The sequence below is a fragment of the Centropristis striata genome, chromosome 8 (genome assembly GCF_030273125.1).
Source record: "Centropristis striata isolate RG_2023a ecotype Rhode Island chromosome 8, C.striata_1.0, whole genome shotgun sequence".
NCBI lineage: Eukaryota > Metazoa > Chordata > Actinopteri > Perciformes > Serranidae > Centropristis > Centropristis striata.
Genome location: NC_081524.1, coordinates 15,142,235 through 15,156,051, shown reverse-complemented (window position 1 = coordinate 15,156,051; position 13,817 = coordinate 15,142,235). Strand labels below are relative to the sequence as shown.

General features: G+C 36.9%; 2 protein-coding genes across 3 annotated transcripts; both read left to right on the top strand.

Moving 5' to 3' along the window:
* Positions 1–883: 883 nt before the first annotated feature.
* Positions 884–6,693, top strand: rbm12bb (RNA binding motif protein 12Bb). Its single transcript, XM_059338688.1, is given in 3 exon segments — positions 884–1,121; positions 3,662–4,496; positions 4,498–6,693. Coding segments are annotated over 2 exon segments (1,929 nt in total). The 5' UTR covers positions 884–1,121; positions 3,662–3,683; the 3' UTR covers positions 5,614–6,693.
* A 559-nt stretch (positions 6,694–7,252) lies between these two features.
* Positions 7,253–12,093, top strand: gra (granulito). 2 transcript variants are annotated; one of them, XM_059338698.1, is made up of 7 exons: positions 7,253–7,327; positions 8,892–8,974; positions 9,639–9,697; positions 10,081–10,138; positions 10,365–10,471; positions 10,570–10,616; positions 12,037–12,093. In XM_059338698.1, the coding sequence occupies exons 2-7, from the start codon at positions 8,893–8,895 to the stop codon at positions 12,062–12,064; spliced, it is 381 nt and encodes a 126-aa protein (XP_059194681.1). In that variant the 5' UTR covers positions 7,253–7,327; position 8,892; the 3' UTR covers positions 12,065–12,093. The 2 variants fall into 2 exon arrangements, with proteins under 2 accessions (XP_059194681.1, XP_059194682.1); XM_059338699.1 differs by having other exon boundaries at positions 7,263–7,311.
* Positions 12,094–13,817: the final 1,724 nt, after the last annotated feature.

The following is a 13,817-nucleotide window of genomic DNA, read 5'->3' as shown; positions in this document are numbered from 1 at the left end:
ACTGCGGGCCCATTGCGACTTACTATATAAAATCTGTTAAAATAATCGCCTAACTCATTTTTTCAAGTTTTGCAGGAAACACAAAAAACTTCACCAAAAGTGTAACATATGACATTTATTGATCATTTAACTCAAAAAGGATGTAACAAAGGATGGCTATTGACATAGTAATGACACTGTGTGTAAATTATGTAACTTAAGAGAAATAAATGACTTAGGCAATTTTTTGAACATGCCTTTGTGACTTAAGCAAGTTATGGTAACACTTTATTTTGAAGGTGTCTACATAAGAGTCACACAAGCCTTTCAGAAACATGACATGACAAGTATCATGAGCATTACTGTAATGTTACTTCAAAGTGTCATTAATGTTCATGACACATCCCATGTCATGTTTATGACACGCTCGTGTCACTCTTATGTAGACACCTTAGATTAAAGTGTTACCAATATTAGTGTCAACAATAAAACACTAATAAACTAAACTGATAACTAAACAATCTCCCTCTAGCTCTCCTTTGCTGGGTTCTTATCTGATGCCTATGAATGTGGCAAATTGTCAAAGAAGTGATGATCTTAAAGGGGTAAAATCATGATCTGATCAACTGAGGATGGAGGAGATTTTACCATTGGTGGCCGGGGCCATGAGGAGATGATTTAGGCAAAACAAACAACAACAAAAAAAAAAACAACAACCCAATTTTGACAAAAAATGACTTAGACTTCTATTTTAGCAGTGTGACGATATGTTGAAAGTGCGACAGGGTGGTAGAACGCAGAAGTGTGTGAAGATAAAGGTCTGTGGGAGATAGGGAACTAGCAGTCGCATGTTTTGCATATGTAAATAGTATTTCCATGAAGCAAGTTTATGAAAACAAAATATTACAAAACAATATTACAAACTCCGGTACAGTAGGTGGCGATATGCACTGTTCATGTTTGTTTTGCAGCCAGTCATTCCACGTTAGGAGGAAGAAGAAGAAGAAGAAGAAGGAGGAAGCTCTGCGTCCACTTCGAGACAAGCGCGACACGAAACCGAAGACAGTTTCTCCTGAGGCTCAATTTAACTGATCTGAATCAATCCGCTATTCTCGATTTGTGAATCTGTGCTTGTCAATTGTGTAAGTGTTGTCGTTGGTTAGCTCGATATACTGTTTTTTTTCCAAGGGATACATTCACATTGCCGCATGTCAGTGTCGGTCGTCACATAAGCTAACGCTGAAGCTAAAGGCCTAGCTAGCTGGCTACATAGCTAACGACAGCTATGTTTGACATTTTGCTGAGCTTTGTGTGATCCAGTCAGGTGTGTGCATTGTTCGCCACATGTATAGCGTACGACCAACGTAGTAGCCGAGATATGTTGCATGCCACTTTGCAGTAGGTTATAGATTATGAATGTGTGACGGTGTTTTTAATGGCGATCAGTTTGCTAACGCTATGTGCTTTTGGTGGTGTAGTGTTGCTGTCTGTCTGGTTAGCCAAGTTGGGGTAGCACTGTTCTTCAGTAATTTTGTAACCTACGGGTGGATTTCCCTACATGGATGGATGGTGGATTTCCCTATATGGATGGACAGCTTGTGTGCCTTATCTCTGTGTCACTTATACGATATGCTAAACCGCTGTTGTATCTCTATGACCAATTTGGATCTCAGCAGATGCTAACCGTAATCCGTTAGAGCTAACGCTAGCTACCCTGAAAGATCGTATCGCGTTTTCATCACAAGAGGTCGCATTTCATCACCCTGTTAAAATAATCGCCTAACTCATTTTTTCAAGTTTTGCAGGAAACACAAAGAACTTCACCAAAAGTGTGAATTATTGATCATTTCACTTAAAAAGGATGGCTATTGGCATAGTAATAACTCTGTGTGTAAATTATGTAACTTAAGATAAATAAATAAACTTAGGCAATTTTTGGAACATGCCTTTGTGACTTAAGCAAGATATGGTAAAATTTTAATTAATGTGTCTACATAAGAGTCACACAAGCCTGTCAGAAACATGACATGGCAAGTATCATGAGCATTAATGTCACTTCAAAGTGTCATTAATGTTCATGACACATCCCATGTCATGTTTATGACACGCACATGTCACTGTTATGTAAACACCTTAGAGTAAAGTGTTACCAATATTAGTGTCAACAATAAAACACTGATAAACTAAACTGATAACTAAACAATCTCCCTCTAGCTCTTCTTTGCTGGGTTCTTATCTGATGCCTATGAATGTGGCAAATTGTCAAAGAAGAGATGATCTTAAAGGGGTAAAATCACATGATCTGATCAACTGAGGATGGAGGCGATTTTATTGGTGGCCGGCATCATGAGGAGATGATTTAGGCAAAAAACAACAACAATTTTGACAAAAAAATGACATAGGCGATTATTTTAACAGTGTGACGATTTGTTAGTTATGTGATAAGGGTCAATTGAGACCAGCCTTTGTCATATCTCTGTTGCAATATGGCGATGTTTCTGTTTGAAGAGGGGATACCGCCGCTATTGGATTATTGCCAGTTTCTGGAACGAACAGACTGCATCAGTAGTGTAGATTGCCAGACAATGCAATCCACAACAGTGTTTTTTTCTGCCATGAATGGAATATACTGGAACGGCTGTTAGAGGAGTAGGAGCAAGGTGGTTATGCAGTAGAGGAGCCTTTTTATGAGTTACAATAATTTTATTGTGTATAGTTATGTTGGATCAGTTATCAGTTTTGGTGCTTTTTGGCATGTGGTTGGTGAGGGACGGATTTGGAGCCACTTTGGTTGAAATGTAGCTGGTGCGTAGTTCCAGAATACCACTGCCTTTTGGATGACATTCACTTGGCTGCATAATTGTGTCCCAGTTGAAGAATTTCAAGACCGAATTTATGATGGATCAACAAGGCTGTCTCATTCTGGAGGACCCTCCAATAGCATCATTGTTACTGATCACCTTGCTGGCAGGCTATTGGGAAATATTTGGTGGTGGTAAAATGTCGGACCTGGATTAAGCATTAATGTTGGGGAAGGATACTTGTGAATTTATGGCTATGGTAACTACGTGGACATTTGCATTCAGACCCATTGACCCATTTTTTGTCTATTAGCCTTTTGTCTTTCCAAGGCAACAACCTTATCAGCTATATTGTTTTATTGAACAAGTGGGTTTCATCACAATTAAGTTGCAAGATGACTACTTGTAAATCAGTGAAGTCAGTTTTGGCTTTCATATCAACTTAGATTTCACTGCTTTAATTAAATTATATGGGATAAAATTGAATTGTTAACCAGTGGTGTAAATGATGAAGGGTTTGATGATGCCATATTATCCATTTTGAGCCAGTGGCAGACTACATTTTTTAATATTCTGGTGAATAGTGTGCCATTGTACATATTTTACTCTGTTGGTATAGCGGACATTTAAAGGGAAGGCAGATGCGAGTGTGATCTATAGTATGTGTTGAATTATCTTACCCTCACAAATTAGAATTCCTTGTCCGTTTCAGTAGCGGCTGTTGTGGACATTGATTGTAATGGTCTCCCTTGTCTCTGATGCCGTTTGTCTCACAATTTGTGTTCCACTTCAGTGGTGATGAATTGGAATTCCAGGAAATTGAGGCTGAGCTTGAGAAGCTCCGTTGGCAATAATGCTGTTCTATACCCTTCTGTTTGCAGGTGCTGTTGTTTGTACATCAGCATGGCGGTCGTCATCCGTTTACAGGGACTAAGAGTCACAGCAGGTTCTGAGGACATTCGCAAGTTCTTCACTGGCCTCAAAATCCCAGATGGAGGGGTGCATATAATTGGTGGGGATCGAGAGGAAGCTTTCATTATCTTTGCTTCCGATGAAGATGCAAGAAGGGCTATGACACGGTCTGGAGGTTACATCAAGGGCTCACCTGTTACATTACTACTAAGTAGTAAGTCAGAGATGCAGAACATGCTTGAAAGAAGCACAAGAAACGCAGAGCTAGATCAAAACAGACGACTTGAGGAGACTGCAAAACATGCTCGAAGATCTTTGGACCCTGAGGTGGGCAGGAGATCAGGTAGCAGGTCTGATTATACCCCTCCCCCCCAGCACCAAAGGGGTTCAAACACTAATGGTGACTCTGTGTACGTGTTTCTAGGCGGAATGCCTTTCTCTGTCACTGAAGCAGACATTCATGAATTTTTCAGTGGTTTACGTATTAATGATATGATCTTATTGAAAAATTCACATGGTCAAAACAATGGAAAAGGTCTCGTCAAATTCGCAACAAGAGAGGATGCAAACGAAGCTCTGGAAAGGGACAGGCAATACATTGGGTCAAGGTATGTTGAGGTTTCCAAAACGACAGCAGATTATTGGCGTCGGACTACTGGTAAAGGTTCAGCAGATCTCAACATGGATGTCAACTTTGAAAGGGACAGGTCACCTGTTCGCCATCAGAGGAATCCACATCATGCAAGGTCACAATCACCTTTGACACCGCAGCCCTCTGCTCCTTCCGATGAGGAATACTGCGTTTTTTTTGGACAATCTGTCCTACGCATTTGAAAAGGATCACATAAAAAGGCTTTTTCGTAATGCGAAGCTTGAGGATGATCAGATCCTGCACTTACTTGGTACTGATGGGAGAAGAACCAGATCAGCATTTGTGCTGTTCAAGAATCTGCGTGACTATTGTGATGCCTTAACTCCTGAAAAAAGGCAATTTTTGAACCGCTGGATTTCCACTAAGCCAATCTCAAGGGAGAAAATGGTCACCCTTCTCAGAGCTCAGAGCACGGATGTCAGATCTCCTGGAAACTCTGAAATGTTTCCAGAGAGGTCTCCATCCTACCCCCCCAGTGATCCTTATGACTCGGAGGAGAAAACATGTCTGTTTGTGAGAAACCTACCATTTGATGTACGGAAAGTTGAGATCATTGACTTCTTCTTTGGGCTTAATGTCACAGAGGACATGGTGTTAGTGCTGCGTGACAATCAAGGTGCTGGAGTTGGAAAGGCTTTGGTTCTCTTCCGCTCTGAGGCAGAGGCCATGAGTGCCCTTTCTCTTAATGGACAGAGGTTTCTTGGGTCAGAAGTCATACTGAAATGCATTTCACGTTCTCAGATGCGGCAGTTGGGTGTTGAACCACCTATGGTGCAAGAGCCCATTGTGCAGGAGCCACTGCCAAGAGAGGAGAGGTACTCGGGCAGGAGAAGCGGGGCATCCTATCCTGGTGACACAGACTACCCTGACTTTAGGATTCCTCGTGATGGTAATATACCAATGACTAACGTACAGGCTCCTATCCATGGAGGCTATGATTATGAGCCCCGTACAGTAGGCCCTTACGCTCCACAAGAAAGAGGAAATGGCTTTTGTGAGGGCTTTGGTCAGCCAGGGCGGCACCTGGATGGCCCCACCTGTGTGCAGCTACTTAACTTGCCATTCCAAATCCGAAATGAGGAAATCTATGACTTTTGCTATGGATATCGCGTTATCCCTGGATCTGTCTCACTGCAGTATGAGCCGAGTGGAAAACCTAAAGGATCTGCAACTGCAATGTTTGAGTCCCGTCAGGAGGCATTGACCGCAGTTCAGGAACTGAGTGGAAGACCAATAGGTCCAAGAAAAATACAGCTTTTGCTTGTGTGAAAATGACATTGCTTATCATGCCATCTAACAGTGTTGTGTGGACATAATCAAAATGTTGATTCAAGTAAGCAATGGCCTTTGCTTACTTTCCTTTTGATTTCTTTTTTGATATGGTCTGATTTTGACTTTGGACTTATTTTTATTTTGATGGCGTTGTTGTTGTTTTTTTTAAATGAAAACGGTGAGTATAGGGCTATAGTTCTTTACTAAGTGGATTTGTTTTAATTGTTTAAACAATGTAGTTGGTGACTAAATATGCTTTTTGTATACAATGCTAATTCTAAATACCGACTTCCTGAAATACTAAGTTGTTGGTTTTCTCACTGAAGTGTTTTTGTTTTGTTTAACATGCAACATGCTGTGGGAAAATGTATGTAAATATTATTTTACTAAGTGTGGTTGTTGCAGAAAGGTCTTGTAAAAATGCATACCTGAATTGTCAGCTTTTCTTCAAAGATCTGTCACAATGTAAACTAATTTGACTTGCAACATACATCCTTTATATACAAAGAACCAGTTAATTGTCAATAAAATGAATCCCTTCTAAAAAAAAAAAAAAAAAGGTTCAGTTTGTTACCTCCTGAGTGTTTTTTGTTTGTTTTTTAAATCCATCAGTTCAAGAGCAAGACTTGTAAAATGAGAGAAGCTAATGTGTATTTCTAATATTGAGGTTGCCCTTTCCCTTAAGTATTTTAAACAAAAAATGATTTGCATAGTCTTGGGCTGCTTGTTAGATGGACTGTTGCTAAAACACATTGTTATGCTTAATTTTTTTATCATCAACCTAACAGAAGATATCCAGTCTGTCAGAGCACTATTTGAACATTTTAGCAGTCTCTGAAAGATCTTCTTGCTTGGACCCTCGAAGAACAGGTGCAAAATTTATTTAAGAGATCTCAGCATCCTAGGTAAAAGCTACATATATTAACATATATTGCAGTCATTCTGGTTTTCCTTTTCTTACAAAGGGAAATGAAACGTTAAAGTATATCTGAAAAATCCATTTCCTCTATGGCATGGGTCTCAAACTCGCGGGCCAATTGCGGCCCTTGTGATGAGATTTTGTGGCCCCCGCCTTGATGTGAAAGTTTAATGTAAATTTATATGATTGGCACTTTACCCTGTTGTGTGTGGAAGGTCCCCTTAATTACTTTTTTGGTGGGGTAATTTTTTCCTTTTTTTTTTTAGTAATTTTGTATGTTTTTAGTAATTTTGTGTATTTTTTTGGTAATTTGTGCCTTTTTTAAAGTAATTTAGTGATTTTTCAGTCATTTTGTGTCTTATTTTTAAAGTAATTTAGTGAATTTTCAGTCATTTTGTGTCTATTTTTTAGTAATTTTGTGTCTTTATTTATAGTAATTTTGTGTCTTTTTTTTGGCCATTTTGTGTCTTTTGGTCTTTTGGTGTCTTTTTTTAAAATAATTTCGTTTTTTTCCTGTCTTTTTTTAAAAGTAATTTTGTGTCTGTTTTTGGTCATTTTGATACTGCCTCCAGCGGCCCCCAGGTAATTTGAGTTTGAGACCCCTGCACTTTGGTCTTGATGTTTTGTCATTGTGGTTTTATTTTTTACATTCTATGGGTCTTGGTAAGTACAGATTTTATTTTGAAAGCTGTCTACCGGAAGTTATAGTCTCGCCTTGACTACCATGACACATTCCGTGACACCGGTGAGGTGAGCAGGCAGAAAATCACGTCGAGGTAAAATTAATTGCAGGTGAATACTTTTTAACATAAAATCTCATCTTTATATTTTAAAAACGACGACGGAAAAAACTCGTATCAAGCTGATAATAGACATTAGCTCAGTTTTGCTGGTTAGATAAACGGAATTCGCAGAGTTCAAACTTGTGCATCATTTTGTAGTTTGCTTGTGACATCACTAACTTATTTACAGTCTTGTTTCGTTAATGTTTTAATATGATGTGTTAAATCGTTGAACACAGTCGCGACTGTGAGACTGATTGGTAAAGGCTAATGTTAGCCGCTGTCCGTTATCATGATGTACACAGATGTCTGCCATGAAACATGGTGATGAGCAACAGGAACCTTCCACCTGTTTGGCGTCTTTCACTCCCAGTTATCCTAGAAAGTTTTTCTAAAAATAGTTTCAAACGATTTGTGTTCACAGATGTTAATTTGTGTCAACTTAACTTACAGTTAACAAAGCGTAAAGCTAATAACGTTAGGTCCGTTAGGTTAAATTCTTCATGTTGCATTGCTCACGTTAGCTGTTATGCTAAATTACACTCAGCCTCGCGCATCCCTGGTCAGTGCTAAATGATTTTATTAATCCTTAATAATTTAGCTTTCTGATCCTATACTTTATTTTAGCTAATTAACCCTCTGGAGTCCATCTATTGAAAATACACATGTTTTATTTACAATAATAACCTTTTTGATATATCATGTAGACAAGCTGAGAAAGCCAGTTGAAAGTGCCATTTATGTTTCTAGACCTTTTTTTTAAATTGTGAATACTAAATACTTTATATTAAATACTTTATTATAGGGACCACAATGGAAATAAGCCTTAGGGCTTTATTGTGTCATCCCTGACTATTTTTTTAATCTATTTATATAACGTATGACACAGGTTGCTGTTTCATATTTTTTATATCAAGAATGGTCAAATAAAATCAATCAATAGATCAATCAATTTCTTTCTACAAAGAAAACTATTACTATTTTTAATTTACATGCAAATAGACTGTTTTGTAGTTTCATTATTTAGTTTTCCTCACTTTACTTTTTCATAGACACCTGTGTATTTTGTTTGTATATTGGCTTCCTGGCAGCTTTATATTTTGTTAATTAAAATAAAATGAAAAGTCTGACTGAAAGCCATGTTTGTGTGGAGAAAAAGGAGCCATGCATGTGATGTAAGGACTGACTGAAAGATGCTAAACACAGACAGAAATTAATGCATAGGAAGTTGACAAATTTGAACCAAAATCTCCTGGATTTCAGAAGTTTAATATGTTCAATCCAGCTCTCCGTGCAATGAATTGAGATAGCTATATCAGTTGAAAACTGGCTTCTGAACAGATTCTCAGAGTAATCATAATAGGCTACTAATTCTGACATGCAGCAGGTGGCGGTGTCCCACCACAGGGCCCCTAATGGTCTGAGAATCCCTCTTTAGAATGCACTGATGTAATTATTGAAAAATGAGTAATGCCTGCCTGTAGTAATACAGCACTATGCCATGTTAATGTGATGAGTAAGCCTTGTAGAGTGTAGTAGATTTACCCTCACTGCTTTAACCTCAACGACACCAGAATGGAGGTATCAAGGAGAAGAATCCTCCAAAAACATCTGGAGCCTGCAAGACCCCTGCGCCGCTGCCTACATATTGACAATGGTAAGTTGGTCAAACTTTTAAGGATATCAGTTTGAAATACACTACTGGTCAAAAGTTTTAGAACACACCAACTTTTCCAGAATTTAATTGAAAATGATGCAGTTTAATGTCTCAGTGTACTCTGAAATTAATGCACATTTGCAACATTTAAAATTATTTATTGAGCATGATAGTGTTTTGAAAGTAAAAAAAAAGATTCAAAATCACATTTTATGTTGGACTAAAGGACTAAAAAAAGACACAAAATGACAAAAAAAGACACCAAAAGACACAAAATGACCAAAAAAAAGACACAAAACGACTAAAAAAAGACACAAAATGACTTACAAAGACATGAAAAGAATTCAAAAATGGACAAAATAGCCCCAGACTCCATAGAGTTAAGTTGTTAACCCATTTCTTGTTCCCTGAAAAAGGCCTACTTGTATAATTCTGAAATGTACATTATTTTCCAGTTTTTGTTAAGCTTACCTTTTTTTATTTACCTCTGGCAGTTCACCACTTACCTTTGTACCCTTTCAAGCTGTTCATTTGACTTGAACTGCTTGAATTTCAATAAAAAACTGGAAAAATTGGGGTGTTCTAAAACTTTTGACCGGTAGTGTATATTGTATAGTAATATAAAAAAGGCATGCTCATATAAGAATTGTATCACTTCATCTAGAGCCCAAAATAAATGCTGCAACATGTGCACAGTCACTGATGGAGGAAGAGGATCAAGAGGTAAGAAATCCCAGAGAAGATGCTATTTTTAGGTTGAAGCTTACAATTATTTTCATTATGGATTGTTCTATTGATTAGTTTCCCAAGAATCATCTTTAAAATGTAAAAAATAAAATAGACAGGAACAGTCAGTCACATTTTAGACCATTATACTAGACATCATTCTGCATTTTTGCTTAATAAATGATAAAACATTATCAAAATTGTTGTAGATTAAATGCCTCCTGGCCAACTAGTTAATTCAGCACATCAGTATTTAAATCTCACCTATTAGTACTATGCATTTTCTCCCAATAAAAGAACATTGGTTGAAGTATTTGCCTGTCAAGCAGTGTATTTAGACAATATGTTTTCTAAAACTGTTCTAATGTTGCACTTGATAGACAAATATTGGCATAGAGCAGTTCTACAAGATTGTCAACCTTCACAAAAAGAAAGAAGGTAAGACATTGCTTCAAATGAAACATGCATTTCTGCTCATCTGGAGCCTGGATGTTTTTATTATAATGCTTATGTGTTTACTTTAAGCAGGGAAGTTATTTTCCCGAATTGTTATTTACAGTAGTGGCTTGGCACGAGGCGTCTGCATTGACAGATTAAAACCAACTTTTGCCTTTAAAAAAATGTTTCAATTGAACATTTGTAATGCTGTACTATATTTTCATAGGCAGAATATCTTACACAAGAGATTTTTTAATTGGTCTGGCAAGTTGTCCTGAGGCCAGGAAGAAGCCCGAATTCTTGCCAGTGCACCCCATAGTCCTTATGGAGGCAGTAAGTTGGGTGTTGGCTGTTCAATTTTATGGTGGTATCATCTCCAAATAATAACTCTACTTTTATGATTGAGATATGTTTGTTTACTATCCCAACAGAGAGATCGGCTTTATGAAATGACGTGGACCGGGGTAAAAGAAGAAATGTGAGTTTAATTTTTTTTTTTTTCTGTGTGTATTTATTTTTATTGTTTTCATAACAGAAAAATATAACCAAATTATATATACAAATTAGAGATAGTTGGTGGAGCTACACAGAACAATACATGTTTTTTTTTTTGACAGTTTTTGACATTAGACAAACAAAACAAGGGTATAACATAAATGGCACAGCAACAGAATAGCACTAATTCAGTTTTTAGACATTAAATCAAGAAAAGGTTGCCATATTTTATTATATTATATTCTTTAGTAGATATGATGTACCTGATTTTCTCCAAGTGTAATACATTTCCCAGCTCTCTCAACCACATTTCAAATGTAGGAGCCCTTTCAGATTTCCAAAACTGTAGAATTAACTTTCTGGCTAACAATGTTGAAAGGGAGATAGCCTTTAATAGCTTCATAACTACTTTTAACACTATCTGGATTAGCCACTCCAAACAACACGGTGAACAGGTTACACACTGCAAAAAAAGAAAAGTTGGGTGAACTCAAAATTTCAAGGCAACAAACTTGGATAACATTTAAAGTTGGACAATTAAACTAAATATTTTAAGTTTTGTTTTTGAGTTTGCTTAACTCTGAATTTCTCTGGCACGATTGTAACGGCGCTATGAAATGTCAGCTAATGTTGCGACCACAATTTTGAGTTAGCATTGATACGCTAATGGCTACTCTTGCCTACTAGCTGTCACAAGCAGTGACGCTAGCATCCGTTAGCCGCTAGCGTCAATTAGCCGCTAGCGTCAGTTAGCCGCTAGCTTTCGCTAATGACCAAATTTCCCAACAAAGAAATAAGAGTTATCAGACCCTTGTCCCTTGTTGTGAACCCCAACTTAAAGATATAAGTAACAACAACTCACCAACTTGTTTTTGAGCAGACAACTGCCTTCCTTTGTTGTGCTAACTTACATTATTGCCCTAAATGTCAATAATTTATATTTCCAAGTTTTACCAACTTAAATCACTGTTTTAGGCCAAAAAATGCAAGTTGGCTTTTTTGCAGTGTATGGATGATTAAGGGCCTTAGTGAAGAACTCAAACAAGGATGACCAGAATGGTTGTAGCTTATGACACGAAAAAAATAAGTGGGATAGTGTTCCTTCTTCACTTTGACACCTAATACATTGGGGTGACACATCCCGAAATATTTTCTGTAGTCTTGAGGGATAATGTAGTCTATGTACTACCTTGAGTGAGTTTAATTTTTGAATGTGAACTCAGTGTAACATTTTCAAACCTTTACTCTAACAAATTAGAAAATGTAGTGGTTGTTCTGATCATTGTCTTGCTGTATGCTTTTCTACTGGTGTTAGGTTCACTTTGGTATCCAAATATAACTAACAGTATACACATTACGGTACTTAAAATAAATAAATTGTCAATTTCATTTTCTGTTTTTAGGGTGGCAGAAAGACTTCACTCCGCTTAATAAATTTGCACAGGTGTCCTCATCCCAAAGTGTTTCTGTTGTTGTTGTTTTTTTGCTTAATGCTTTTCTTGTTGAATTTAATCTAACTTGTGAAGTTTGCATGTTTATTTTTTTGAATGAGACTCATAACAGTTTGAGGTGAAGTTGCACAGCCTAATAATACAAAAAAAAAACTACTTTATTTTCTTAAGCATGAGTATTAGTATTGCATTTTGGCTTTAATTTTCTGCTGTGAAAGATTTTGACTTGAGTGAAGTTTATACATTTTGTAAGAAAAATAATTTAAAAAAAGGTTTTAAACATTATATATGAATGCCTTCTCGTGATCTGTGGTGTTAATGTTTTGTTTTTAAGAAATGCCATTTAATTCAGACTCCTCATCACTCACATTAGTCTTAAAAAAAAATCCTACCTGAAGTGCCAGTGGTCAAAATGATGTTTGTCATCAGCTGTGTTAGCAGGGGATCACTTATAAAGGAACGTTGAGCTCAACAACTTGTGGTGTTTCTTTTCCATTTTCATTCTTGCATGTAAATAAAACTAATAGTGATTGCATACATTGTAAATAAAATCAAAGATTCATTGTCATAGATATGTCTAATGTGAAAGACATTGCTCAACAAACAGAAAAACATAACCTAACAAGTTCCATCAAGTATATATAAATTGTTTTTGAGGGGTTTTTGGCCTACAACTCCTCTATCATTCTCAATTCCATGAAACTGCTAAAAAATTATGTGGATTATCTTGAGTAACAAGTTGATGATTTCTGAAAAAAGGTTGAATTTCTCCGGATCTGTGAATCCTGTTTAAAAGATGTCTTTGAAGTATACAGTCCATAATATTATATATTGATCCAAAGAGATATCGGGTTTTTTTTCCATTTGGAGAGAGAAAGAGGAAATAAATCAAAAACAGCTGTTCGAATTGTTTTATCTATTTCTCTCCAGCCAATATCTCAACAGTCACAACTCGCAAATCACTTGCAACTCACACCAAGCAATCTAGGCTGTTAAATAGGACTACAGGGAACAGAACATTAATTAATGCAGCTTTAATTGTAGAGAATCTAATGTAATATTCCACTTTAGGGACTGATATGGCCTCTCTCAACAGGAACAAATTAATAGTTATTTCCTAGATGTTTGTCATATTCAACACCATCACTACAAAACCATATTTGCACGTTGTCACTTGTTTCCTTTCTTTCACTTGTCTATTTGCAGTGAATGTGAGGGAGTTTAATATTAAGCCCTGTATGTATTTCATAATAGAACCAAGAAGGAATGTGTTGTAATGTATTGAAGGTACTCAGTATTAAGAAAACTAACATTATTCAGTTTTTTCTGTCATTAAAGGGAAGTCAATATTAGCAAAGTGTTGAGTTTTTACAGGCCAGGGGAACAAAAAAAAGTACTTAATACATTGAGGTTAATTAAGGACAGATCTTAACCTTTTTTTCCTAAGTACTTGGGTTCACCAATGGCAAAAGTTCTCACCCAGTGGTAGGGTCCCCCAGGACCCCCAGGACTCCTTGATGTGTCCCCAGAAAAATGCAGAATAGTTTTTTACTATTTAGTGCTCTATGGAAATTAGGCCAGTGTGAATAGGGGTCCTAACAGTGATTATTCTGATTAAAGGTCTCACTTCCTCATCAGTTATTATCTCATTAACTGCAGTTGACAGTTATACAATTGTTAATCTCATAACAAATCATGGATGGATTACTAAGGCCTTTAGGGCCCCGTGTCAG

Bases quoted from the DNA above. Each gene is read 5' to 3' on its own strand.
- gra (XM_059338698.1), top strand. From the start codon at position 8,893: ATGGAGGTATCAAGGAGAAGAATCCTCCAAAAACATCTGGAGCCTGCA. The intron at 8,975-9,638 runs GTAAGTTGGTCA...CACTTCATCTAG, and splicing joins CTGCCTACATATTGACAATG to AGCCCAAAATAAATGCTGCA. The intron at 10,139-10,364 runs GTAAGACATTGC...ATATTTTCATAG, and splicing joins CCTTCACAAAAAGAAAGAAG to GCAGAATATCTTACACAAGA.